Raw genomic sequence first — 25,332 nt, 5'->3', positions numbered from 1 at the left:
ATGTACAACAAAAGGACTCATAGGAAGAAAGGAATTCTGTTATTGTTCTGCCTGGTCTTCCTTTGTTGTTGTTCATGTCCGACTCTTTGTGACCCCATGGCCTACAGCCTGCCAGGCTTCCCCGTCTTTCATCTTCTCCTGGAGCTTGCTCAAACTCAACTGAGTTGGTGATATCATCCAACCATCTCGTCCTCTGTCATCTCTTCTCCTCCTGCCTTCAATCTTTCCCAGCATCAGGGTCTTTTCCACTGAGTCAGCTCTTTGCATCAGGTGGCCAACTTATTGGAGCTTCAGCTTCAGCATCAGTCCTTCCAGTGACTATTCAGGACTGATTTCCTTTAGGATTGACTGGCTTGATCTCTTTGCAGTCCAAGGGATTCTCAAGAGTCTTCAACACCACAGTTCAAAAGCATCAATTCTTCGACGATCAGTCTTCTTTATGGTCCAACTCTCATATCCATACACGACTACTGGAAAAGTCATAGTTTTCACTATATGGACCATTGTCGGCAAAGTAATGCCTATTTTCTAATATTCTGTCTAGATTTGTCACAGCTTTTCTTCCAAGGAGCAAGTGTCTTTTAATATCATGGCTGCAGTCACCATCTGCAGTGATTTTGGAGCCCAGAAAAATAAAGTCTCTCACTGTTTCTATTGTTTCCCCATCTATTTGCCATGAACTAAGGGGACCAGATGCCATGATAGTTTTCTGAATGTTGAGCTTTAAGCCAACTTTTTCACTCTCCTCTTTCACTTTCATCAAGAGGCTTTTTAGTTCATCTTCACTTTCTGTCATAAGGGTGGTGTCATCTGCATATCTGAGGTTATTGATATTTCTCCCAGAAATCTTGATTCCAGCTTGTGCTTCATCCAGCCCAGCATTTCTCATGATGTACTCTGCATAGAAGTTAAATAAGCAGGGTGACAATATACAGCCTTGACGTACTCCTTTTCCTATTTGGAACCAGTCTGTTGTTCCATGTCCAGTTCTAACTGTTTCTTCTTGACCTGCATGCAAGTTTCTCAGGAGGCAAGTTAGGTGGTTTGGTATTCCCATCTCTTTAAGAAATTTCCACAGTTTGTGGTGATCCACACAGTCAAAGGCTTTGGCATAGTCAATGAAGCACTAGATGTTTTTCTGGAATTATCTTGCCTTTTCTATTATCCAACAGATGTTGGCAATTTGTCTCTGATTCCTCTGCTTTTTCTTAATCCAGCTTGAATACCTGGAACTTCTCGATTCATGTACTGTTGAAGCCTAGCTTGGAGAATTTTGAGCATTACTTTGCTAGTGTGTAAGATGAGTGGAATTGTGTGGTAGCTTGAACATTCTTTGGCATTGCTTTTCTTTGAGATTGGAATGAAAACTGACCTTTTCCAGTCCTGTGGCCACTGCTGAGTTTTCCAAATTTGCTGGCATCTTGAGTGCAGCACTTTCACAGTATCATCTTTTAGGATTTGAAATAGCTCAACTGGAATTCCATCACCTCCACTAGCTTTGTTTGTAGTGATGCTTCCTAAGGCCCACTTGACTTAGCACTCCAAGATGTCTGGCTCTAGGTGAGTGATCACACTATCGTGGTTATCCAGGTCATGAAGATTTTTTTTGTATAGTTCTTCTGTGTATTCTTGCCAGCTCTTCTTAATGTCTTCTGCTTCTACTAGGTCCATGCCATTTCTGTCCTTTATTGAGATTCTATTTCTCTGCATTGTTCACTCAGGAAGACTTTCTTATCTCTCCTTGCTATTCTTTGGAACGCTGAATTCAGATAGTTTTATCTTTCTTTTTCTCCTTTGCCTTTTGCTTCTCTTCTTTTCTCAACTATTTTAAGGCCTCCCAGACAATCATTTAGCCTTTGTGCATTTCTTTTGCTTGGAGGTGGTTTTGATCACTGTCTCCCATACAATGTTAGGAACCTCTGTCTATAGTTCTTTAGGCGCGCTATCAGATCTATGTCTCTCCCTTTAGGTTCCTTTATTTTCCTGAAACATGCAAAGTTCCAGTTCTTAAATATTCCTTGTTAGCAGGAAATACCATACTTCATTATTCATGTTAACTCTTTTTCCTGGTTGATCAAATAAACATGGTAAAGAGAGAGAGAAAGAATATGATCATTAAATTAAATATTTACTCGATAGAAGTAACTAGTGTTTTATTGAATTAAATGCCCACTTAATATTTGTGGATGTTGTTCAGCCCATTGTTAATGCAAATAATAAATCAGGAATTGAGAAATTTACCAGTTGCTTGGGCAACTGAAAGCAGTGAAGCTGGACTTTGAGCCCAGGTCCTCCACCCATGAGGCTAAGCTACCTCCCAGAGAGTGGTTCAGGTGTGAGTTTCCACCAATTACTGACTCCAAACGACAAACAGAAAATCATTACCATTGAGGTCTGCATTACAAGTCCATATCAACAATCACACAATTGCAATGATTACAAGGTTACCTTATCATTCCCTTCAACAGAAGCTCACTGCAGAATAGAACTCCACCAGAGCCAGCAGTAGAGCAGAGTAGTAAGAGCCTCGGCAGTGGTGTCAGACCAGGGTTCAAGTTCCAACCCTCTATTTTCACTCCCTGCATGACCTGGCCAAATGACTTTACATCTCTCTGTGTCAGTTTTCTCAACTGCAAATAACCTCAGATGATCTCTAGGAGCAATAAATGAGATGAGAGTATTTAGCATACTTTCAGCATGCAGAAACTCCTCAATCAGTGTTTGCTCTTATGCTCATCAGAGAGGCTTTCATGCATTTGTTAAGGGCATCCAGCAGCTGAATTAGTGTCACATCAAAATATAAACCATCTCTTCAACCCCTTTCAGCTCTTTGAACTCCCATGTCACCCTTTGTTAATTGTAGGTGTTCACCTGGAAGTAGAAAGGCTACAGGATTTGCAGGAAGGGCTGCAGTGTGATGATGTGCAGGTCCAGATCAAGATTTCCTCCAAAATAGCAAAGGTAATAGATGTGGAGAACTGATCAAGGGACATAAGGATGATTCTGGGTTGATTTTCAAATGAGTCAGCTGTTTTCGCTCCTCTACCAAGGAGGGCAAACGGTCTAGTCATTCCAGCGAAATAAAAGACTTTTGTCCATTCATTATATCTGGGTCCATGCATACAGGCAACACCTGCTAATCTCATTTCAAACTCTGTGAAACCTAAGGAGCCATGCAGTCCTCTCCAGGTGAAGGAGAGTTATGACCAACCTAGACAGCATATTAAAAGAGTAAGGTGGGGGCAGATCCCCTAGGGATCACAACTCAGAAAGACAGAACCACAAAGATATCTGGAAAGAACATTCCAGGCAAAGGGGGGAACAATATGTGCAAAGGCCCTGAGGTGGAGAAAGAAGTGGGTAATGAGATCCAAGAGATAGCCCAGAGCTGATTGAAGTGCCTTCCGAGGCCTTATTAAGAACCTTGGTTTCACTCTAATAAAAATAAAAAACCAGCAGAGGGATTTGAACAGAAGAGTCAAAAGCACTACAGACAATGTGGCAGGTGTGAAATGTACAACTTGTGTGAGACAGCATTATTCCCAATGCAGACATTATGGATTTATATGTGTACTATGGTAATTACCCACTGAGGGCAGCAAACAACAAAATTGGTGATTATGACAATAACAGAGAGAAGGGTACTTTCTTGAGAACCAAGCATTTTTCCTAACTTGCAAAATCTCCTTATGGGCTAGTGGTGGTTCTGCAAGGAAGGATATGATACAACTTTGTTTCTGAAGGGTCACCTGGCTGCCATGTTGAAACTAGACTATAGGCTGGCAAGAGTGAAACTAGTGAGGTCAGTTTGGAGGAAACTGTAAGAATCCACATGCGAGCTCAGCTGGCTTGGACTAAGGAGGCAGCAGCAGGGACAAGAAAGTGATGAGCATACAGGAGAGAAACTCGTGGGGGCACAGGGAGGGAGAACAGGTCCAGTGCCTAAACAGTGTCTGATGCACGATAAGTGTCAAAAACATGACTTCCCTTCCTTCCTTTATTCCTAAGCCAATATCATCCCAGTATAAGGGGGAAAAAAACACAACTGTTGAGCTTGGACCCAGGCAGACATTTGGTGCTCCATGGAACAGACACATGAGTCTAGGCCTTGATCTTAGAGCCATGGTAACTCAGAATCCAGCTAGGACAGGCAGCTACTCATGAAAAGGAATCCATGTCCTCTCAAAGATTATTCTACCACACATCACTGGGCCATTTAATACAGAGGGAATTCAGTTGTGAATAGAAATGTTTTCATACCCACAAACTTATAACCATGACCTTCTTGTTTGGTTAAAACCCCAGATAATGCTTCTGGAATTTATTCAGACTGCTAACTTTTCACCTCCCCTGCCTGCCTTTTCATTCGCACATACACAGAGACATATACAATCAAACATTCTATATAATTATTGTCTAGAGACAAAAATTGCAAAGTCTTATTTTCTTGACCTTTTATTGACTACTCAATATTGAAACACACAAAAGCAAAAGACAGGGTTCATCTTAATTCACCCTCCATTTGGATACTGTGAGGCAAAAGCTATTTAGGTAGGCATTTAGTACTTGGTGATAGATTTCCTGAATCCTCAAGCCTAGCTACTAGCTACTCTTTGGCAGACACAAGACATTTCTATGATAGATGAAATGTATATGAAAGTACTTGACAGCATTTAAATTGCCATTTATGCATTATTTTTCCTTTATGGGGCATATTGTAAATTCAGGTTTGGAGAGGAAATTGCCTTGGAAGACCTAGAATTTAATAAATATGAAATGATTTTTAAAAAGCAACTTCAAGGAAAGTTTTACTTAGACTGAAAGGCCATGTCTATGTCCTTTTTTGGCATTTTCTCTAGTTTCTGTGGCCTCAATCATACGCTAACTCTCTGGAAATCCCAGTGGTTTCTAATATCCTAAAACAAAGGACAGCATGTTTTGGGTGTCCAGATAGGAAATGAGGGGCTTGGTTGCATGAGTCTTTCTGAGTCCAGATATGAAGTGAGGGGTTGGTGACATGAGTCTTTCTGGATCTGTTCTCAGATTGTCAGTAAACTCATCCCCAGTGAAGAAATGCTCATGTTCCTGGAGGAAACCCTGGATGGTCTGGAGAGCCTCAACCCCCCATGTACAAAGGCCTGTGGTGTCTGGATGATCACCGCCCTGAAGGAGCAGGGAGCTACTTTGGAAGATCAGGTGAACTGACAGCCAGTCTGACAACTACTGAGCATGATTTTAGCACTTCTGAAATGCTAGTACCAGAAGCAGGTCATCACTCCTCAGATGGTCCTCTGATGAGTCACAGGCAAGAGCATACACAGCCTCAGGAGGCCTCAGCAGAGACCCAAGTTGTGTATGAGCAGCCAGGCTCAGGCAGATGGCCCATCTCAGCCTGACTCAATTGCCTCTCTAGTCTGTAATGATGAGCACTTTCCGAGCTGCCACTCTGGCCAGAGGAAGAATATCTGAACCAGAAGCATGTGGGGTGTGGAAAACTGGGTTGTAAGATCTGCAAGTATAAGACTGATCTTGTGAAACTTTGAGATGGCCTCTGAGGGCCAGGCAGGTTTTCTAACTCACCATCACCCTGTGAGCTGCTCTTTAACACCCTTTAGGTATTTTCTTATAAAGCAGGTGATCCTCGAGGAATCACTTGACTGAAAGGAAAGTCCTCAATCCTTCCTCCCAACTAGAGAATTAAGCAGAGAGAATTGGATTTAAATTCAGGAAGTCTGGTTAAGAGCTTCAAATGGATATGCTGTTTTCTCTCTCCTAAAGTCAGAATCAAAATATTAGCCATTCAGAGATCAATGATGAGGAAAAGAATTTTTAACACAGAAAGTCTTCCTTCCCAAAGGTAACAGGAGGAAGAAGTCATGGTCCCCAGAGCCCAGAGTTAATCATCCTAAATTAAAGAATTCTCCAAAGCCTGACTTTTACAAATGACCTCTGTTCTAATTACTGTCCAATCATTTGTTTGTTTGTTTGTTTTCAAAAACATTTATTGAGTCTATACTCTGTGGCAGGCCCTAGGCCAGTCTTGGGAGAATGAAAGGTTAATAAATTTAGAATATCCATGTGTTTGTGTGCTAAACATAAAAGCGGAAGTTGTTCACATGCTAGGTAAAGGCTAGGAACCTAAATATTTTCCAAGAATCACTAGTATGGGACTGTGTGATAATCAGGCTTGCAGGATATTTATGATTAAGGAATTACAATTCCATGAAAAATGTTACATTTAACCTAAAAATGTCTATCCAAAGTAAACAAGAGAAATATCTACTGGATGCAAAGTTGCTTTAGCATAGAGACATGTCCTAATCCATGCCAAAAATCCAAATGCATGATATCATTCCCTACTGCACACAGACTAACAGCCGAACTCAGAAAGGTGGCCCTCAATGCCACCTTTCGGATTCGGCTTTGTCTTTTTTTATCAAGTTATCCTCCTCTTTTTTCTCACCTTCATTCTTTCTGTGCTCCAAACTGAACCATTCTCCTATTCCATAAAGCTTTTCTACATCTGCTTCTACCAGGCTTCCATGTAGTTTTTATATAGATTATACCTTTAAAGCCATTAGGTTCACAGCAAAACTGAGCAGAAGTTAGAGTTTCAGTACACCTCCTACCTCCACACTTCCAACATCCCACACCTCCAGTTACGTTTGCTACAGTTAATGAACCTACATTAACCCATCCTATAATCACCCAAAGCCCACAATTCACATAAGGGATTTTAGTTCTGGTGTTGACAGATGTATAATGACATGTATCCAATAGTGGAGGATAGATTAGTTTCACTGCTTTCTGAACCCTTTGTGTTCTATTTGCATTTTTACCTCTCTTGTTCCTTCTGATGAGGATTCCTTTCCTCGTCATCTCCACCTTGCCTTTTGGAATTGGTATATATCCTTTGCGACCCAGACCAGATGTCCCTCCCCAGTGACCTCAGTTACTTCTGGATTCCCCTATCAGTCCCGTGAATCTCTTGTACACCATTTGCCATACACTTTGTGCACAAACCTTTGGGTGTACAGCTGAAGTCCTTTATGAGATGACTCAATCCTTTTGAGAAAGGACTACATCTTATGCAACCCTGGTAAATTCCCCACAGTGGCTAACTCAGCACCTGGCATAATGCTGCCTTTTACTAAATGTTTGCTAGACTGATTTAAGAATAAATACCTAATTTATCAGTAATTGTCCTGAGCAAGAGATAGGCCATGTGTAGAATCAATCACTTCCTTAACACTATTTCTAATTCATCAATCACCACCCACAACTTGCTGACTGTACATGACCTAAGCCAACCACATCAAGGAAAAATGGTGATTCAGTGATTGAATTGGCTTTTTCTTTTTAGCTATTGGAGATCTTGGGCGTAATTTACCATCACATGCCGGTCCTCAGACAAAAGGAGGACAGTTTTCAGTTTATGCTGGAAGCTGTCTCTCAGATCGCCAGCTTTCACATGGACGCAGTGGTTGCCAACCTTTTACAGAAGCCTCTGCCCTTTGACAGGTAGAGTCAAACTAAGCCTTTTCCCAGGGAAGACCCCTCTGTAAGGCACTGGAGAAGAATTTCTGGTTTGAGAGAAAGATAGCAAACAAAAGTTGAAAACATCTCACCTAATTTCAGAAACAGTGCTTGAATCACAGGTAATGGTTTTCCAAGTATTTTTCAAATATATCTCCTCACTGGATGATGAGAATTTTAGGTATGTGTATATGTATGTGTGTGTGTGTGTGTGTGTGTGTGTGTATTTAAAATAGGAGTAAGTGAGTTTTAGAAAGTGATTATTTCTCCCCTTTCTGGTTGTTGAGAATGCATCTACATGAGAGGTTTCTGTCTTGATGGATGCGAGCAAACCTCAGCAACCCAAGGCCTGAATGCTAGATTGTTAAATAAAGCATCCTTATTATCCCAAGGCATGTTGGCATGTCCACTCGTCCCCGCAATTGTGATTAGTCATAATCACAATGTGATTTTAGAGTGGATCCAATGGAAAAGCGCATCTCCCAAGGAGTTGAGCCTCATCAGCTTCCTGCCTTCCTTCCCTAGGGACACAAAGACACTGTGGAAATCTCTGGCTGAGAACTCAGCTTCCAGTGGCAAACTCTTGCGAGCCTTAGTCGACAAACTGGAGAACGAGTTAGAAGATGACCTAGCCGGGACAGAGGCGATATCTGTGAGTTGGACAACCCGTCACACATCTGAGCTGTTCCCACCTGGCACTGGGTGGTGCAGCATGAATCACACTTCTTCCCCTCTTATATTCTGGTTTTAAATCGACTCCAGTTTGAACTGGACAATCATGGCAGTGGTATGGCAATGACTTTGTCTGTGGCTGATCATGTTTAGAAGCCAATTTCTCATCAGCCCAAGAAAATCTGTGCCTCTGTTTTCAAATTATCCTTCAAGACATCTAATTGTTGTCAAAAGACCCTAAGCCTACCTGATGGTGCCAACTAGACTTTGGAGTCACCCCACATGGGAGCCATGAGAGAAAAACACAGCCTGAGTTGATAAGTTTCCAGAAAAATAAACCCTCTGTTTTCTTCCGTTTCTGTGTGTTTTTACCACAAGTGTGGTCCACCTGGGAAGCAATCCTGTGGAGGGAAAACAGCCGGGAAGGTCAGCCCCGCCTGACACGAGACCCTCCCTCCCCGCAGGTGGCCTGTGCCGTGTATGAAGTGGTGGCGACGGGCACCCCCGTCGGGATTCTGTACCCGGAGCTGTTCGCGCTTCTCCTGAAGCTGGTCAGCTGCACGCTCGGTCAGACGATGCCCACCTCTGCCCTCAGCCGCCGCCGGCGGGTGATGCCGCAGGGCGAGCGGCAGCAGATAGCTGACCCCTGCAGGTAAACGGCCAGGCAGGAGGGCTTCTGGAGACGTCCTGACCTGAGACTCCAGAAAAGGGCCTGGCATGGCCTCAACTATCCCTGAAGAAACAAGTTCCCTCCATCTCTGAGCCTCATAACCCTTCCCAGGCGCTGTTGTCCAAAACAGTCTTATAAGCAGCAGCATCCTCTGCTCTAGAGTGCCCCATCCACTTCCTTTGTCTTCTTGCCTTGAAACCTTTCAAGGAAAGTTGGAATTCTGTAATATTCAAGGCAGGTGGCACTAGTGGTAAAGAGTCTGTCTTCCAATGAAGGAGACTGTCAATGCAAGAGATGCAGTTTCAATCCCTAGGTTGGGAAGATCCCCTGGAGAAGGAAATGGGACCCACTCCAGTATTCTTGCTTGGAAAATTCTATGAATTGAGGGTCCTGGGGGACCCCAGTCCATGGGATCACAAAGAGTCCAGCACGACTGAGTATACACATACACACCATACAAGGAAAGAAAAAAAATAAAAATAAATATCGTATTTCCTCAAATCTAAGACTTCACCAATTGAAGGAAGCAATATTATTTCATGAACAATTGAAAAAGGTAAAAAAAAAAAAAGAGTCCCAATTAATTCATAAATTAGTGCTTTCTTAATATTGCTCCATAAAGCTCTTGAGGATTATTAGGTATAGATTTTTATCCTGTAACACATTGCTCTGCTTCCCTGTTCTCTTGCCTAACTTTTTATTCCAAAGTCAAATCAACCTATTAAAGGGCATTTTAAAGAGCAGTTAGACCCAGTGAGCATGCATGTTGGGGGGTGGGCAGGGGGTTGGGTCTGCTTGCTTGCCTGTGCAGGTGCATGCACTCAGTCACTCCCATCTGACTCTTTGTGAACCCACAAACTGCATAGCCCACCAGGTTCCTCTGTTCATGGAACTCTCCAGGCAAGAATACTACAGTAGGTTGCCATTCCCTTCTCTGGGGGATCTTCACAACTCAGGGACTGAACGTGGGTCTCCTGCATTGCAGGCAGATTCTTTATCATCTGAGCCACAAAGCAAGCAGTTAGGCTCAGCACATGTACATACATGCATATAACTTTACTAAAATACCTACAGCTCTAAGCATGCATGTGTGCATGCTAAGCCACATCAGTCGTGTCCCTCTCTTTGCAACCCTATGTAGCCCGCCAGGCTCCTCTGTCCATGGGTTCCTCCAGGCAAGGATACCGGAGTGGGTGTCCAGGTCCTCCTCCAGGGACAGCTCAAACAGCCATACCTAAATCTGTTTGTGTACACGAATTGTATACACAATCAATAGAGACTGCATCACAACTACTGTTTGGCCAACAATTGCAATGCACTATCCATTGAGAGATGCAACCTGGTTTCCAAGGTGCTGTGTTTGAACCACTCAAATACAGTATTTCACACTTTCTATCCTCAGGGCTTGATTTTCTCAGGAGAGGTTAAGATTTTGTGGGATTATTGACTGACTTCCAGACGTGTCAATATCCCCTGTGGCCTCAACACCAAAGTGTGAGATCAAGGCTGCCTGTGTTTTCCTTGCACAGCCTCCATTCATCCAGGAGTAAGGGACCACTATGGGGAACATTTTTTTTTTTAAACAAACAAAATGTGCTATATTTACTCTGTAGAATATAGTGGTTATAAGTAACCAGATTCATAGATATCAATATAGAGCACCAAGGTATAATATGTGAAAATACAGAATACAGACAGCTTGATGATATTTATTATGGATTATGGACTTGGGGGGTGAACAATTCCCTGCCCGGTGTGGACTTATTTTATGATGCCAGCTGTCTCTTTCAGGCTCTCAACTACAGCTCTGAAGTGTGTGCAGGCCCAGGCCATGAAAGAAGGGCTGACCAAAGAATCTGACGAGGGAGATAACGTGTGGAGCCTCCTCAGCAGCCCCAGTACCCACCACATAGGAGTCTGTGCACTGGCCAGGTAATGTTCAGATACTCCAAAACTAGATACCAAAGAAAAAACTGAAAACAAAGTGAAAATGCAGTGCAGGCAACTTCACTGAAAGCCATTGAGTCACCAAGGACTTAGAGTCAAGGAGAAAAAAAAAAAAAAAAAAAAAAAAAACAGAGGAAAAAGCAAAGGGGGTTGGGAAGACATGGTAGGATCAGCTCCAAACCCAGCAATTCCTCAAAAAATATCGATACAAGTGAACAGTTTTAGGCAAACTACACTTTAGAGTTTGAGTAAACTCCAGGAGTTGGTGATGGAGAGGGAGGCCTGGCATGCTGCAGTCCATGGGGTCTCAAAGAGTTGGACACGACTGAACTGAACTGAACACTTCAGTCAGGTACTTAGATAGGGTGTTACACAGTTTAAGGCTTGGTGCTCTTTCCTTGTTAACATCCCTTTTTAAAATAATTGATTTTCCTGATAGAGAAATAGACTAAAGTGTCTTCCATTGTTTAGAAAGAAAAAGTCTCCGCTACAATGGGAGCCTTGGTTTTCTAGGAGCATGGCCGTGTGGCAACATGGAATCATACTGGATATCACAGAACAACTCCTCCCATCCCTGACCTCCTCCTCAGAGAACTACCGGATAACGGGCACCGCTTTCTTCTCTGAGGCAAGCCATCCCAGCAGACTCGTTGGGTCCCCTGGGGTATCTCTCTCAGGAGTTCAGTGGGAACCAGAGCCACGGAAGAGGGACCTTCACTGGGAGCTGTGGGAGTGGAGAGGCCCAACGACTGCCAGAGATACAGTACCTGAGCAGAGAGAGAGAGAGGAAAAAGAACCCAGGCTTGTCCTCTTCCTGCCCTCTGGTCTGTAGACATCAACTTCCAAAGCAGAGAAGGATAGAGAAGTAACCTGGAAAAGACAAAACAAAATATAGCCAACAAATATATCAATACTACAGTCCTTCCACACTCTGGGATAAAGGCTGGCCCAGCCAGTCCAGAGAAATAACATCATCAGTTACTCCTGTTTTCCATGCTCTGTTTTCCCATTTAAATTAGAATTATCTTTTTAACTGGGCTCCCCTGGTAGCTCAACTGGTAAAGAATCTGCCTGCAAGGCAGGAGACCCCAGTTCGATTTGTGGGTTAGGAAGATCCCCTGGAGGAGGGCATGGCAACCCACTCTAGTATTCTTGCCCGGAGAATCTCCATGGACAGAGGAGCCTGGCAGGTTTTATTCCATGAGGTCGCAAAGAGTCGGACAACTGAGCGACTAAGCACGTGCACGTGTGTTCTTAACTAGGTGTTTTGGTTCTCATCAGCTTGACCTGTGGGTTGCTCACCGATAGAGCTTAGTTCCTGCCAGTTTTGAGTATTCACCCAAGGTGTCTTCCTCTGCTCCACAAGCAGCTGGGGCCCTACCCTTTTATTATGGCTGTGATGCCTTCAGAACTCTCCTGAACAGAGGCCCTTCCCTCAAATAAAGGGGAGAAGTATGTCATTTTCAGCTCATGAAGGAGCCAATCCTTTGGAAGCATGGGAATCTACGCGATGTGCTTGTTCTGATGGATCAGAGCGCCTGGGACTCCAACCCCATCCTGAGGCAAATGGCCATCCGGGGTCTTGGGAATACAGCTTCTGGAGCCCCTCACAAGGTAAAAGGGGTTGGGGAGGAACAAAAAGTAGTTCATCTAAGTAGAGTTAGGGGCTTCCCAGGTGGCTAAGTGGTTAAAAAAAAAAAAAAAAATCCATCTGCCAATGCAAGAGACACAGGAGACAGTTTCCATCCCTGGGTTGGGAAGATCCCCTGGAGAAGGAAATGGCAACCCACCCCACTATTCTTGCCTGGAAAATCCCATGGAGAGGAGCCTGGTAGGCTACAGTCCATGGAGTTGCAAGGAATTGGACCCAACTGAGCATGCATGCACACAAGTAGAGTTTTAAAATAATTATTTAGTAACCCACACCCCATGGTTACACATGGGGTAACCATGTATGTTAATTTCAGAAATTAAGTGAAAATCCAAATAAGTTGCTGAAGTAGTGGCTCTTGGGTTGAAGGATCTGTGACCTTAACAAAATGTCAGTCCCCTTGTCTGGGGTCTCCTACCCTATTCCAGATACACATAGAACAGTTTTCAAGGTTAAGAGACCTTTTTTTGAAATAGGTGAAGAAGCACAAGCAGATAATGCTAGAATCTGTCATCAGAGGCCTCTATCACCTGGCCCGCACTGAGGTCGTCTGTGAAAGCTTGAAGGCTCTAAAAAAGATCCTGGAGCTGCTCACAGACAGAGACGTGAGCTTCTACTTCAAAGAAATAGTGCTGCAAACAAGAACCTTCTTTGAAGATGTAAGTGAACCTGTTCAGGAATCTTCCCTCCCCAGAAGAAGTGAGTGAACAGAAAGAGGTTCAGGCAGTGCTTGTAGCAGACCAGCCATACTCACTAATATTCCCTTTCATAGCCTTCCTCTCTTGTCCTTCTTGCTTCCTGGGCTCACCTCCCACATGAATCCCTTACACTTAAATCCTTACCCCATGTTTTCTGTTGGGGGAAAACAGATGATACAGTACTCATTACAGAGCTAGACGCTGATGCCTCCAACACTATCTTTTTCATGTGCAAGATTTCAAAGATTCAAAATGCTTGCGTAGTTCATTTCATCCAGGAGTCATTAAACTTCCCCATGGCTCCTGGGCCAAATTTGACCCAGAACATCTTTTTGCAAATGTAGTGTTATTGGAACACAGCCATGCTCAATGGTTACATATTATCTATGGCAGCCTTCACACTTCATATGCAGAACTGATTAGTTATTACAGAAACCATGTGGCTGGCAAAGTCTAAATCATTCAGCGTTTGGTCTTTTATGGAAAAATTTTGTCAACCCCTGATGTGGTTTACAGACCTCATTTCAGAAAAGATCAGTCAATGATCCTAGGCAAAGGAAGGTCATTTTTCTTTATACCTCCTGGGAAACTAGATTTTATTATTTTTTCTTGGTTTTTTCACTGTCATTAATGTAGAAATCTATTTCACGTCTAACATAAACCTATTTTTTATAATCTATACCTGTCTGCTCCTGTTGTGTGATTGGAAGAGATGGAAACAGTTGGCTGCCTCTAGTGCATCCTTCTTAAACGTTCAGGCTTTATTAAATTACCTGTTCAACTGATAGTCTCCAGAATGAAAAGTCTTTATTTCCTTCATTGTTCACCATAAACCTAATTTTTCAGCTCCTTAATATTTTACAAGCTAGTGACTGTGTTGTATCTCTAAATGAGACCTGAGAAGTATTGAATAGAATCTGAAGAAAAATCACCTCTCAAGTCCAATTTTTTCCTATTTATTCAATCTAGTTTTTTTTAAATCTTACCCTTTCTTCCTGACTCTTTAGCAATTTATTAACCACCCCGACCTCCAGATTTCAGTTTGTAATACATGCCCTCAGTCCATAGTCCACCAGTTTTGTGTGTTTCAGTTCCTCTTGTGTGGGTCTAAACCTGACCTTTGAAAGCAGCTTTCTGCTGGCATTAGTGTTACTTTCTCCAATGTATTAGTCTTACTTTTCATTCTCATTTTGTACTCAAAAGTACTTTATGGGCTTTCACTCAATTCAGTATCTTCTGTAAAATAACAAAGATGTTCTCTTCTTCACTACACAGATCATTGAAACTATCTTTAACAACAAAGAGCTGAAGTCAGCCCCAGAGAGCCCCCCACCTGTTAGGTTTTCTGGACTGTTGTTGATTCAATGATAGTAACACTCTTGGATATGAGCCTTCAATAATCACAAGTCTCTCTACAAGTTTTATGGTCAAAAGAATGTTTCTCGCTCTTACTGCAAAAGAAAAAAACTAAAGTCTTTCTGGTTGTTAGTTAGAACTTTTTCATTTCTAGTAGGTTATCAACCTCATCAAATCTGCATAAAATTTGACAAAAATTGAGTCTTAATAATGACATGTTCTTTACAGTCCTATAATGCTCTTTTGGGGGCTTCTCAGGTGATGCTAGTGGTAAAGAATCTGCCTGCCAATGTAGTAGATTTAAGAAATGCAGGTTTGATCCCTGGGCTGGGAAAATCCCCCGGAGGAGGGCATGGCAACCCACCCCAGTATTGTTGAGAGAATCCCATAAACAGAAAAGCCTGGTGGGCTACTATCCATAAGATGGTAAAGAGTTGGACACGACTAAAGCAACTGTGTGCACGCAAGCTCTCTTTCTGCAAATAAATTATGATACTTTGCCCCTATATTTTTCAGTAGATAAAACATGCAATTCTGTAATCTCCAAATTCTTTCTTTTTTTCACTATTCAAGTGCTTTCTTGAAAATCCAAAAATATGGTGACACTTTGAAAAAATGGTAGAACAGAAAATACAGCTGTTGTCCCATACTCCAGGCCCTGCTCACTGCTATTTCCCATGCTGGCACCCAAGCACTCACGTCACTCTCTATAACAAGGCCATTAAACTTTAATACTTCTCCCAGCACCCAAGACACTTCTGCCCTTCTCTTTTATGCTTTCTCATTGTCCCAATTGGTTAATTCCTCCTTGACCTATCTTTAGGTCTTTGATTTTAGAAAATTCAAATGGGTTCTTTTTTTTTTCTTTTTAAGTAAATAACTCTAGCTTTTGGATACTTTGTCATTGGGTTGCTTCTCTTTCTAAAAGGAGATCTTTTAAAAATATACCTTAACCTTAATTCTAGCACATTTAAACAACATGTCTACTTCTATCTCCATTCTAAAGGTCACATCTCATGTATTTAACTTTTCTAGCGTTTCCCCAACAAGCCATCTTTATTTTTTATGGTAGATCTTTATTAGCATCCTTTTTCATAACATTGTTGTTTATATGCCCACTTCTCACATACATTTTATTTTGCTATCAAAGTCAACTGTTTTATCTTCTCCCACTCCTGTGCATGGGAATGCTTTTTTATTGGTTCTTGTTTGTTGCTAATCTAAATAATATTCTGTTACCCAGAATGACCTTTCCCCTCATCCTTCTGCCTTCCTATAGGTATTTTATACTAGTTTTCTAGATACCCTACTCCCTCAAGAAAAAGAGAAAAAAAACCTCCAGAAAATTCATCAGAGTTTGTTACAACTCTTAAACCATATCAACAAAGTGTCTGAGATAATAGAAGACCATCTTTCTCCACCACCTGTTGAGGTCGCATAAATCTTTTGCCTTTTATAAAGCATTGCCAACCCTCCTGGACAGTAAGCAAGGGAGCTCCACAACTTCATATATACAAGAGTGGGGCTAAGCACTTTTTTGTTTATTCTCTCTCTCTCTCTCTCTCTCTCAGACCCAAAGCCCAAATTTCTGAGCTTCCTGTAATCCCTTTGGAAAGTGTATGGGATCTTGGAGAAGCGTCCTAGACCTTGAGCAGTTTAGATCAGAGGCCCCATAACTCCAGGCTAATGATGCAATCAGATTAATATGCATAAAATACAGAATAAACAAGAACCCTCCCTGGCCTTCTGCCACCAGCACCCCCTGTTTATTATTCCCGTTTATTTTTGTTATTATTATTATTTCCTCATTAGTTCGTCAAAGTAAAAAACCAAGTCTCCAGCTCTAAACTCATGTCATGCGGGTGGAGAAATATTGGGAAAGGAAGGGCATTCTTGGAACACACAGGAGCTGTGACAAGCGAGCCCCAGTGCCTGGGCTCCTGCCTCCTTTACTGCATGGGAAGGGGCAGAGTGGGCTGGGGGGTTTCCAACTGGGAATTGCCGTGTGGGGGACTCACCCATAACATGCATCTGTCACCACAGGAGCAGGATGATGTGAGGCTGACTGCCATCCTCTTATTTGAGAATCTGGCATCTCTAACAGGAAGAAGGTGGAAGATTTTTTTCGCTGAAGAAATAAAAAAGAGCATGATTTCATTCCTTCTCCACCTCTGGGACCCCAATCCCAAGATTGGAACTGTAAGTGGCCCCTGCACAGACAGCTGTGCCTCCTCCTCTCCCATGGCCAAGAGGTGCCAGGAAGCCTGGTCTGCCTGGACCAGAAGCCATATCTGAAGACACCATTCTCAAATGAACCTGAAAACCAGTTATCCCATCCTGGGTTCTTTTTTGGCCATCACTTCCTGAGTTTGCACTTCCATCTTTGTAATTGGGAAGGTGGTAGCACTGACTGTCCAGCCCTCACATCACTCTTTACTGCTCTTTTCCCAAGACACCAATCAGCCTGCCTTCCCTTCTGGAAGGGGAACTAGCATTATGCACTGTGACACAGAAAACTCTGTTTTCCAGGCTTGCCGTGATGTTCTGATCATCTGCATCCCTTTTCTGGGCCTCCAGGAACTCTATGGGGTGTTAGACCATCTCTTGGATGGTCAGGATCTTCCAAGGGCCAGGGATTTTTACAGGCAGTTCTGCATGAAGCTGGTGAGTGTGCGATAGGTGCTGCTTCCAAAAATTCAGGCCAAGAGTCCAGGCAAAGCCCAGAAGGCAAAGCACATAGCAAAGAATCCCAGCTACAGCCAGAACTATCTGGGAAGAACAGTGATACCAGATATCCTGCCACATCACCTCTACTCTATCCCCAAGTTCCAGCTGGAATCTGCTCTTGATTCCTGAAACATCTGGAATTGATTAGTCCTATAAGTCCTAAACATTGATTAGTCCTATAAGCTCCAGTGCCACCCTGATTAAATTTAGAATGAAATAGCCATAAGACACCTTCCAACAGAACAGTTAACGGCTGTATGCATGCTCACTGGTCTTTTGATGTCTGTTCTTAGGGCCTATAGGATGCTGAATTTCTTAAAGAGTTACTTCTCAGTTGCCCTCTTTTTTTTTTTTTTTTCAAATTTATTGAAGTATAATTGATTTACAGGGTTGTTTTAATTTCTGCTCAACAGCCAAGTAACTCAGTTATACATATATATTCTTTTTCATGTTCTTTTTCATTCTGGCTTATCACAGGATATTGAATATAGTTTCCTGTGCTATACAGTAGGACCTTGTTGTTTATCCATTCAGTATATACGAATTTGCATCTGCTAATCCCAAACTCCCAGTCCTTCCCTTGCCCACCCGCCCCTCCCACTTTCAGTTGCCCTCTTTGTAACACATGTCTCTTCCAGTCGAAGAGAAACCAAGAAATCCTATGGATCCTCCACACACACTCATTCACCTTCTTCAGCAGCAGCTGGGAGACCATCAGGAGTGCAGCCATCAAACTCACAGGTGAGGCCACGTCCACTCTCTCCACTCACAGGTCTGCTCCTTGCCATCCTGTTTTGCTTTGCCTGGAAGCTACCCCAGCATGAATGCTGGTATGATTGCGTGCTGTTGCTTCAGTCATAATCTGACTCTTTGCAACCCCATGGTCTGTAGCCCGCCAGGCTCCTCTGTCCACGGGATTCTCCAGGCAAGAATACTGGAGTGGGTTGCCAAGCCCTCCTTCAGGGGATCTTCCTGACCCAGGGATCAAACTCATGTCTCTTATGTCTCCTGCATTGGCAGGTGGGTTCTTTACCACAAGTGCCACCTGGGAAGACCAGTATGATTGGTATGACCAAAAAAAAGCTAGAAAATTCGTTTTATGTATTACAACATCTTCCCTCAAAAGAACGTGTTCTCTTTGCAGACTTACAGTAACAGCTTCTGAATTCCCAACACTCATTCTCTTTCCATCAGACCATTCTCCCTGTTTGGATCCTTCATGCTTCTTCTGGTTCCAAGTCACTGTTCCCTCTTTTCCCCAGGTCTTTGATCCAAGCCTGCAGCCCCTGCCAAATTGTTTTCCTTTGTATCACCCATTAACATAAACCACAGTCAACCTTCTAAGCTTAGTTCAAGCTGAGAGCTTTAGCAGCAATGTGATAACTAGTGAAAAGTGTATGGGTGTGTGGGAGCCAATAGACCTTGGCTCTGCTAGGTGATTCTGGACAATTCACTGAATTTCACTGTGTTGCCTCTTTGTTTGATCTATAAAATAAAAGAGGAAAGTAAGTGGGTCTCTGAGGATCAAGTCTTATCATGAAACCGATTCCATCTAATCAGGCCCACAAAAAATAGACCCATTGGGTTAGCCACCTTTAAGAAAGAAAGAAAGTGAAGTTGCTTAGTCGTGTCTGACTCTTTGCAACTCCATGGACTGTAGCCTGCTGGACTCCTCCATCCATGGGATTTTCCAGGCAAGAATACTGGAGTGGTTTGCCATTTCCTTCTCCAGGCGATCTTCCCAACCCAGGGATTGAACCTGTGTTTCTCACACTGCAGGCAGACTCTTTACTGTCTGAGCCACCAGGGAAGCCGGATCCTAAGGACCCCTCATTGGATCCTATAGAGGATCCCCTTTTTGTTGTTGTTCAGCCACTAAAATGTGTCCAATTCTTTGTGAGCTCATGAACTGCAGCGTGCCAGGCTTCCCTGTCCTTCATTATCTCCTGGAGTTTGCTCAAACTCATGTTCATTGAGTTGGTGATACCATCCAACCATCTCATCCTCTGTCACCCACTTCTCCTGTCCTCAGTCTTTCCCAGCATCAGGGTCTTTTCCAATGAGTCAGCTCTTCACATCAAGTGGTCCAAGTATTGGAGCTTCAGCTTCAGCAGCAGCCCTTCCAATGAATATTCAGGGTTGTTTTCCTTTAGGATTGACTGGTTTGGTCTCCTTGCCATCCAAGAGACTCAAGAGTCTTCTCCAGCTCCACATTTCAATAGCATCAATTCTTCGGTGCTCAGCACTCTTTATGGTCCAGCTCTCACATTCATACATGACTACTGGAAAAACCATAGTCCGCTAACTATGTTGTAAATTTTTGGAAGACAAGGGCCATATATGTTCGAAACCCTGGCAACTCACGCTGTGCCCCACCCCTCACCCCGGAGGACATAGTGTGAGTTTTCCCAGCAACATGGTGAGCGAGCGACCACTTCCAGTCACAGCACTCAAGACTCCATACACATCACTCTCACATCATCCTGGAGGTGCATGGGGAGCCTAGCTTGTTCATTCACTATTCAGACCACTTAACTTCTGACCAGGTGCAGAGTCTGTCCTGACTTTTCGTGGCCAATTCCTCTATAGCAAAATCAGTAACTTTTCTTCCTGTTGATTTTAGATGCCATTGTTCTCAATTTGACCTACCAATATGTGGAGCTAATAGACAGAGAACAGCTGACCACACGTGAGTACCAACCCTAGTTTCTGTCCACAGCCCTGTTATATTCTTAAAGAAAGAGAAACTAACACCACTCCAAGTTCCACATCAGCTGTAAAATCATAGTGTACCCCATCATCAGTGGTCTCTGATGCTCCCCAGATACTGGACTTTCTCCAGAGTGTAAGGTGACCCCCAGCTCCATCCCATTGCAGGCACCATTCCCAACAGACTTCAGTTTTTCGATTGTTTATAAACCTACTGGTCCCGAGGTCAGCATCTTCTCTTCCCTTATTTCAGTGTCAAAATAGTTTCTACATTTGTGGAACCAAATCCTACCCATTAGGGTGAAATATGAGCCCAGGAGCCTGAGCCCCACGTAGCTCTGATCCTTAGTGGAGGCTTCCCTGTACTGCGAAGTTAGGGCCTTGGCTTTCTTTCCTCAGTGGACGTTGCTCTTTTTTCCATTTCAGGGCTCCAAGCACTTCGACAGGACCCCTGTATCAGTGTCCAGAGAGCAGCCGAAGCTGCCACGCAGACCCTCCTGAGAAAGTGTAAAGAGATAAGTGTCCATCTGTAAACCATCAGGAAATAAACTGCTAGGCTGTTTCTATAACTGACTCCTGTCTTCATCCTCACAACTCACAGACTTGTAATAACTTGAGGAAAGAGGTGGCACCCAAGATGGGGATCTTGAGGGAGTGGTATATCCCTTACCATTCAGACTCTCCCTGATGGCTTCTGTTAGCAAAAACCACACTCACCAGTTCACATGAGGAATAACCTGTGATGTGTGTGGTGACAGCCACATGGCCTTTGCACAGGACAGCCTTCTATGGAAGCTTACATCCTAGCAGGTGCCAAAAAAATGACAGAACGTCAAACAGTGCTGCTGCCACTGAGGACTGCTGCTACCTTCCACACATAGCCCCTTTTCATATCTTTGCCTGTTTTGACTTACTACTCATGCCCTTTTCTTTCTAAAAAAGTCTTATGACAAACTTTAACCTGTCTGTTCTTACTTTGTAATTTATGTGTCGAGATTGTGCCCCAGGGACTTTTCTACAAAAGACCCTTCCTGACATTGTATTAAATCTCACTGTCTCCTTTCCATTTTTATCCTAGAGCATTACTCCCTTTGAATTGTGTGTGTGCAAGTGCATATGTGTTAACCTGCTTCATGGCATCTGAATCATAACTCTTCACTCTTTTTCACAGTGCACACCTGAAAAGCTAAGTACAGAAGTCATGTTGAGACAAAGAAACTTCTAACACAGAGTCCGAACTTAGTACCACCACTAGCACAGTCATTCATTAGCAGCCTTATTTTTTGCTATTATTTTTGTCTTGTGGACATTTAAATTTCAAACTCTGAGCTCAAGTATGATCTGGCCCTTTGTTCAGATTTCTGAAATAAAGATAAACTGATAGACAGCTTTAAGGGTGCAATGTATTTAACCCTGTACATTAAACAATTAGAGAAAATCTAGGGGGTATCATAACTACATATCTTTTATATTTAGTAGCACAAGTATAGGGACAAGCCATGCAATTGGAGGAAAACCTGTTCGGGACTGACAGAGAGGTCCTTGGTTGCTGGCAGAATCTCCTCCTGACTCCAGACTTGAGAAAAACTAGGAGTCTGTCAGTATACAAAAACCACTGAACTCAGGACAAACAGTTACAAGATATTAAGGAACTGGCTCTTGGCAATTCGGATTGTGCAGCCCAGTTTGAGGTAAGCAGGGCTGGCTGGAGACTGGAAATGGTGCAGTTCAAGTCTAGGATTGATGAATTAGCACTAGAAACAGAATGTTAGTGCCTTCTTCAAAAATCCCCAGTTTTCCAACAAGTTCTAGGATTCTTTTCGCAAACTACGGCAACACTTACTAAATTGACATGTCTCCTTATAAATTCCCCTAATCTATATTCTAATCCCTTCATCCTCAAGTTCTTGAGAAAATATCTTTCATTTCCACCAAACATTTTAGGAACCAAAGGAGTCTTTTAGGTCAGAGATTTTAGACCAGAGTCTCATTTGTTCATCTGTTCAACAAATATTTATTGAGTACCTATAAAGGTATAAGGCACTGTTATAGCCACTGGGGCTACAACGATGAGGGAAAAAAGTAGAAAAATTCTACCCTCATTAAATTTATACTCTATGACATCTGTGTATAATTTCCAGAGGATGGAGCCAGCCTCCAGGATGGCTCCAAATGATTCTTGCCTCTTGGTATTCCTGTAACCCTCTTCCCACAGTGAATAGAAATGCCTGTGCAATCAACACAAAAGTTCAGAAATGACAGTGTGTGAATTTCAAGGCAAGGTCATAAGTGGTACTGCCCTCTCTTGAATCACCCACTCTGGAGGAAGCCAGCTGCCAACATAAGGATGCTCAAGCAGCCCAAAAAGAGATCCATGTGGCCAAGAACTGATTCCTTCTACAAACAACCACAGTTAACTTGCTAGGTTTGTTAAGGAGCCATCTTGGAAATGAATCCATGAGCCCTGGGCAAAGCCTTCAGATGATTGAAGCCTCAGTTGGCACATTGACTGGATTATGAGATAAAATACAGAATGCCCAATGAAATTTGAATTTCAGGCAAGCAATGAGTACTTTTTTCAGTAAAAGCATGTCTTGATTATTGCATGGGACACACTTCTACTAAAGAATCATTTATTGTTTTTCTAAAATTCCAAAATTAACTGAACCCTGACACAAATTTCCAAGACTCTTTTTATCACATTCCAGCTTCACCCTTTACTAGTTGTGTGACGGAGGAAAAATCATTTTACCTGCCTGTACTTCAATTTCCACATCTTTAAACTGGGATCATGAACCTTGTAAACTGGGAACAAGGAACACAGCCTTGTCTAACTCAATGAAACTATGAGCCATGTGGTGTAGGGTCACTCAAGATGGACGGGTCATGGTGGAGAGTTCTGACAAAATATGGTCCACTGGAGAAAGGAATGGCAAACCACTTCAGTATTCTTGCCTTGAGAACCCCATGAACAGTATAAAAAGGTAAAAAGATAGGACTCTGAAAGATGAACTCCCCAGGTCAGTAAGTTCCCAATATGCTATTAGAGATCAGTGGAGAAATAACTCCAGGAAGAATGAAGAGGTGGAGCCAAAGCAAAAACAACATCCAGTTGTGGATGTGACTGGTGATAGAAGTAAAGTCCAATGCTGTAAAGAGCAATATTGCATAGGAACCTGGAATGTTAGGTCCATGAATCAAGGCAAATTGGAAGTGGTCAAACAGGAGATGGCAAGAGTGAACATCTACATTTTAGGAATCAGTGAACTAAAATGGACTAGATTGGGTGAATTTAACTCAGATGACCATTATATCTACTACTGTGGGCAGGAATCCTTTAGAAGAAATGGAGTAGCCATCATACTCAACAAAAGAGTCTGAAATGCAGTACTTGGATGCAGTCTCAAAAATGACAGAATGATCTCTGTTCGTTTCCATTCAACATCATTCAATATCACAGTAATCCAAGTCTATGCCCCGACCAGTAATGCTGAAGAAGCTGAAGTTGAATGGTTCTATGAAGACCTATAAGACCTTCTAGAACTAACATGCATAAAGGATGTCCTTTTCATTATAGGAGACTGTAATGTAAAAATAGGAAGTCAAGAGATACCTGGTGTAACAGGCAAATTTGGCCTTGGAGTATAATATGAAGCAGGGCAAAGGCTAACAGAGTTTTGTCAAAAGAACGCATTGGTCATAGCAAACACCTTCTTCCAACAACACAAGAGAAGACTCTACACATGGACATCACCAGATGGTCAATAATGAAATCAGATTGCTTATATTCTTTGCAGCCAAAGATGGAGAAGCTCTATGTAGTCAGCAAAAACAAGACTGGGAGCAGACTGTGGCTCAGATGATGAACTCTTTATTGCCAAATTCAGACTTAAGTTGAAGAGAGTAGGGAAAACCACTAGATCATTCAGGTATGACCTAAATCAAATCCCTTACAATTATACAGTGGAAGTGACAAACAGATTCAAGAGATTAGATCTGATAGACAGAGTGGCTGAAGAACTATGGACAGAGATTCATGACATTGTACAGGAGGCAGGAATCAAGACCATCCCCAAGGAAAAGAAATGCAAAAAGGCAAAATGGTTGTCAGAGGAGGCCTTACAAATAGCTGTGAATAGAAGAGAAGCAAAAGGCAAAGAAGAGAAAAGATACACCCATTTGAATGCAAAGTTCCAAAGAATAGCAAGGAGAAATAAGAAAGCCTTCCTCAGTGATCAATGCAAAGAAATAGAGGAAAACAATAGAGTGGGAAAGACTAGAGATCTCTTCAAGAAAATTAGAGATACCAAGGGAATATTTCATGTAAAGATGGGCACAATAAAGGACAGAAATGATATGGACCTAACAGAAGCAGAAGATATTAAGAAGAGGTGGCAAGAATACACAGAAGAACTATACAAGAAAGATCTTCATGACTCAGATAATCATGATGGTGTGATCACTCACCTAGAGCCAAACATCCTGGAATGGGAAGTCAAGTGGGCCTTAAGAAGCATTACTATGAGCAAAGCTAGTGGAGGTGATGGAATGCCAGCTGAGCTATTTCAAATCCTAAAAGATGATGCTGTGAAAGTGCTGCACTCAATATGCCAGCACATTTGGAAAACTCAGCAGTGTCCATAGGACTGGAAAAGGTCAGTTTTCATTCCAATCCAAAAGAAAGGCAATGCCAAAGAATGCTTGAACTACTGTACAATTATCTCACACGCTGGCAAAGTAATGCTCAAAATTCTCCAGGCCAGGCTTACACAGTGCATGAAGCGTGAACTTCACATACTGTTAAACTTGTTAAATCCAAGCTGGATTTAGAAAAGGCAGAGGACCAGAGATCAAATTGCCAACATCTTTTGGAGCACCAAAAAAGCAAGAGATTTCCAGAAAAACATCTATTTCTGCTTTATTGACTATTCCAAAGCTTTTGACTCTGTGACTCACTACAAACTGTGGAAATTCTTAAAGAGATGGGAATACCAGACCACCTGACCTGCCTCTTAAGAAACCTGTATGTAGGTCAGGAAGCAACAGTTAGAACTGGACATGGAACAACAGACTGGTTCCAAATAGGGAAAGGAGTACATCAAGGCTGTATATTGTCACCCTGCTTATTTAAGGTATATGCAGAGTACATCATGAGAAATGCTGGGTTGGATTAAGCACAAGCTGGATTCAAGATTGCTGGAAGAAATATCAATAACATCAGATATGCAGATGACACCACCCTTATGGCAGAAAGCGAAGAAGAACTAAAGAGCCTCTTAATGAAAATGAAAGAGGAGAGTGAAAAAGTTGACTTAAAACTCAACATTAAGAAAATTAACATCATGGCATCTAGTCCCACCACTTCA

General features: G+C 42.6%; 1 protein-coding gene across 1 annotated transcript in view; it reads left to right on the top strand.

Moving 5' to 3' along the window:
- Positions 1 to 20,523, top strand: part of MROH2B (maestro heat like repeat family member 2B) — a 72,048-nt gene extending 51,525 nt beyond the window's left edge. Inside the window, exons 29-42 of the mRNA XM_065905302.1 lie at positions 2,864 to 2,961; positions 5,044 to 5,196; positions 7,364 to 7,521; positions 8,062 to 8,188; positions 8,673 to 8,860; positions 10,670 to 10,810; positions 11,339 to 11,453; positions 12,293 to 12,439; positions 12,953 to 13,135; positions 16,574 to 16,729; positions 17,060 to 17,194; positions 17,896 to 17,998; positions 19,881 to 19,946; positions 20,393 to 20,523. Coding sequence (XP_065761374.1) covers positions 2,864 to 2,961; positions 5,044 to 5,196; positions 7,364 to 7,521; positions 8,062 to 8,188; positions 8,673 to 8,860; positions 10,670 to 10,810; positions 11,339 to 11,453; positions 12,293 to 12,439; positions 12,953 to 13,135; positions 16,574 to 16,729; positions 17,060 to 17,194; positions 17,896 to 17,998; positions 19,881 to 19,946; positions 20,393 to 20,499 — 1,877 coding nt within the window. The 3' untranslated portion in view covers positions 20,500 to 20,523. The remainder of the gene's footprint in view (positions 1 to 2,863; positions 2,962 to 5,043; positions 5,197 to 7,363; positions 7,522 to 8,061; positions 8,189 to 8,672; positions 8,861 to 10,669; positions 10,811 to 11,338; positions 11,454 to 12,292; positions 12,440 to 12,952; positions 13,136 to 16,573; positions 16,730 to 17,059; positions 17,195 to 17,895; positions 17,999 to 19,880; positions 19,947 to 20,392) is intronic.
- Positions 20,524 to 25,332: the final 4,809 nt, after the last annotated feature.

This window comes from Muntiacus reevesi, chromosome 14 (genome assembly GCF_963930625.1).
Source record: "Muntiacus reevesi chromosome 14, mMunRee1.1, whole genome shotgun sequence".
NCBI classification, from domain to species: Eukaryota; Metazoa; Chordata; class Mammalia; order Artiodactyla; family Cervidae; genus Muntiacus; species Muntiacus reevesi.
The sequence above is the reverse complement of the archived record's forward strand: the minus strand, read 5'-3'. Positions and strand labels throughout refer to the sequence as shown.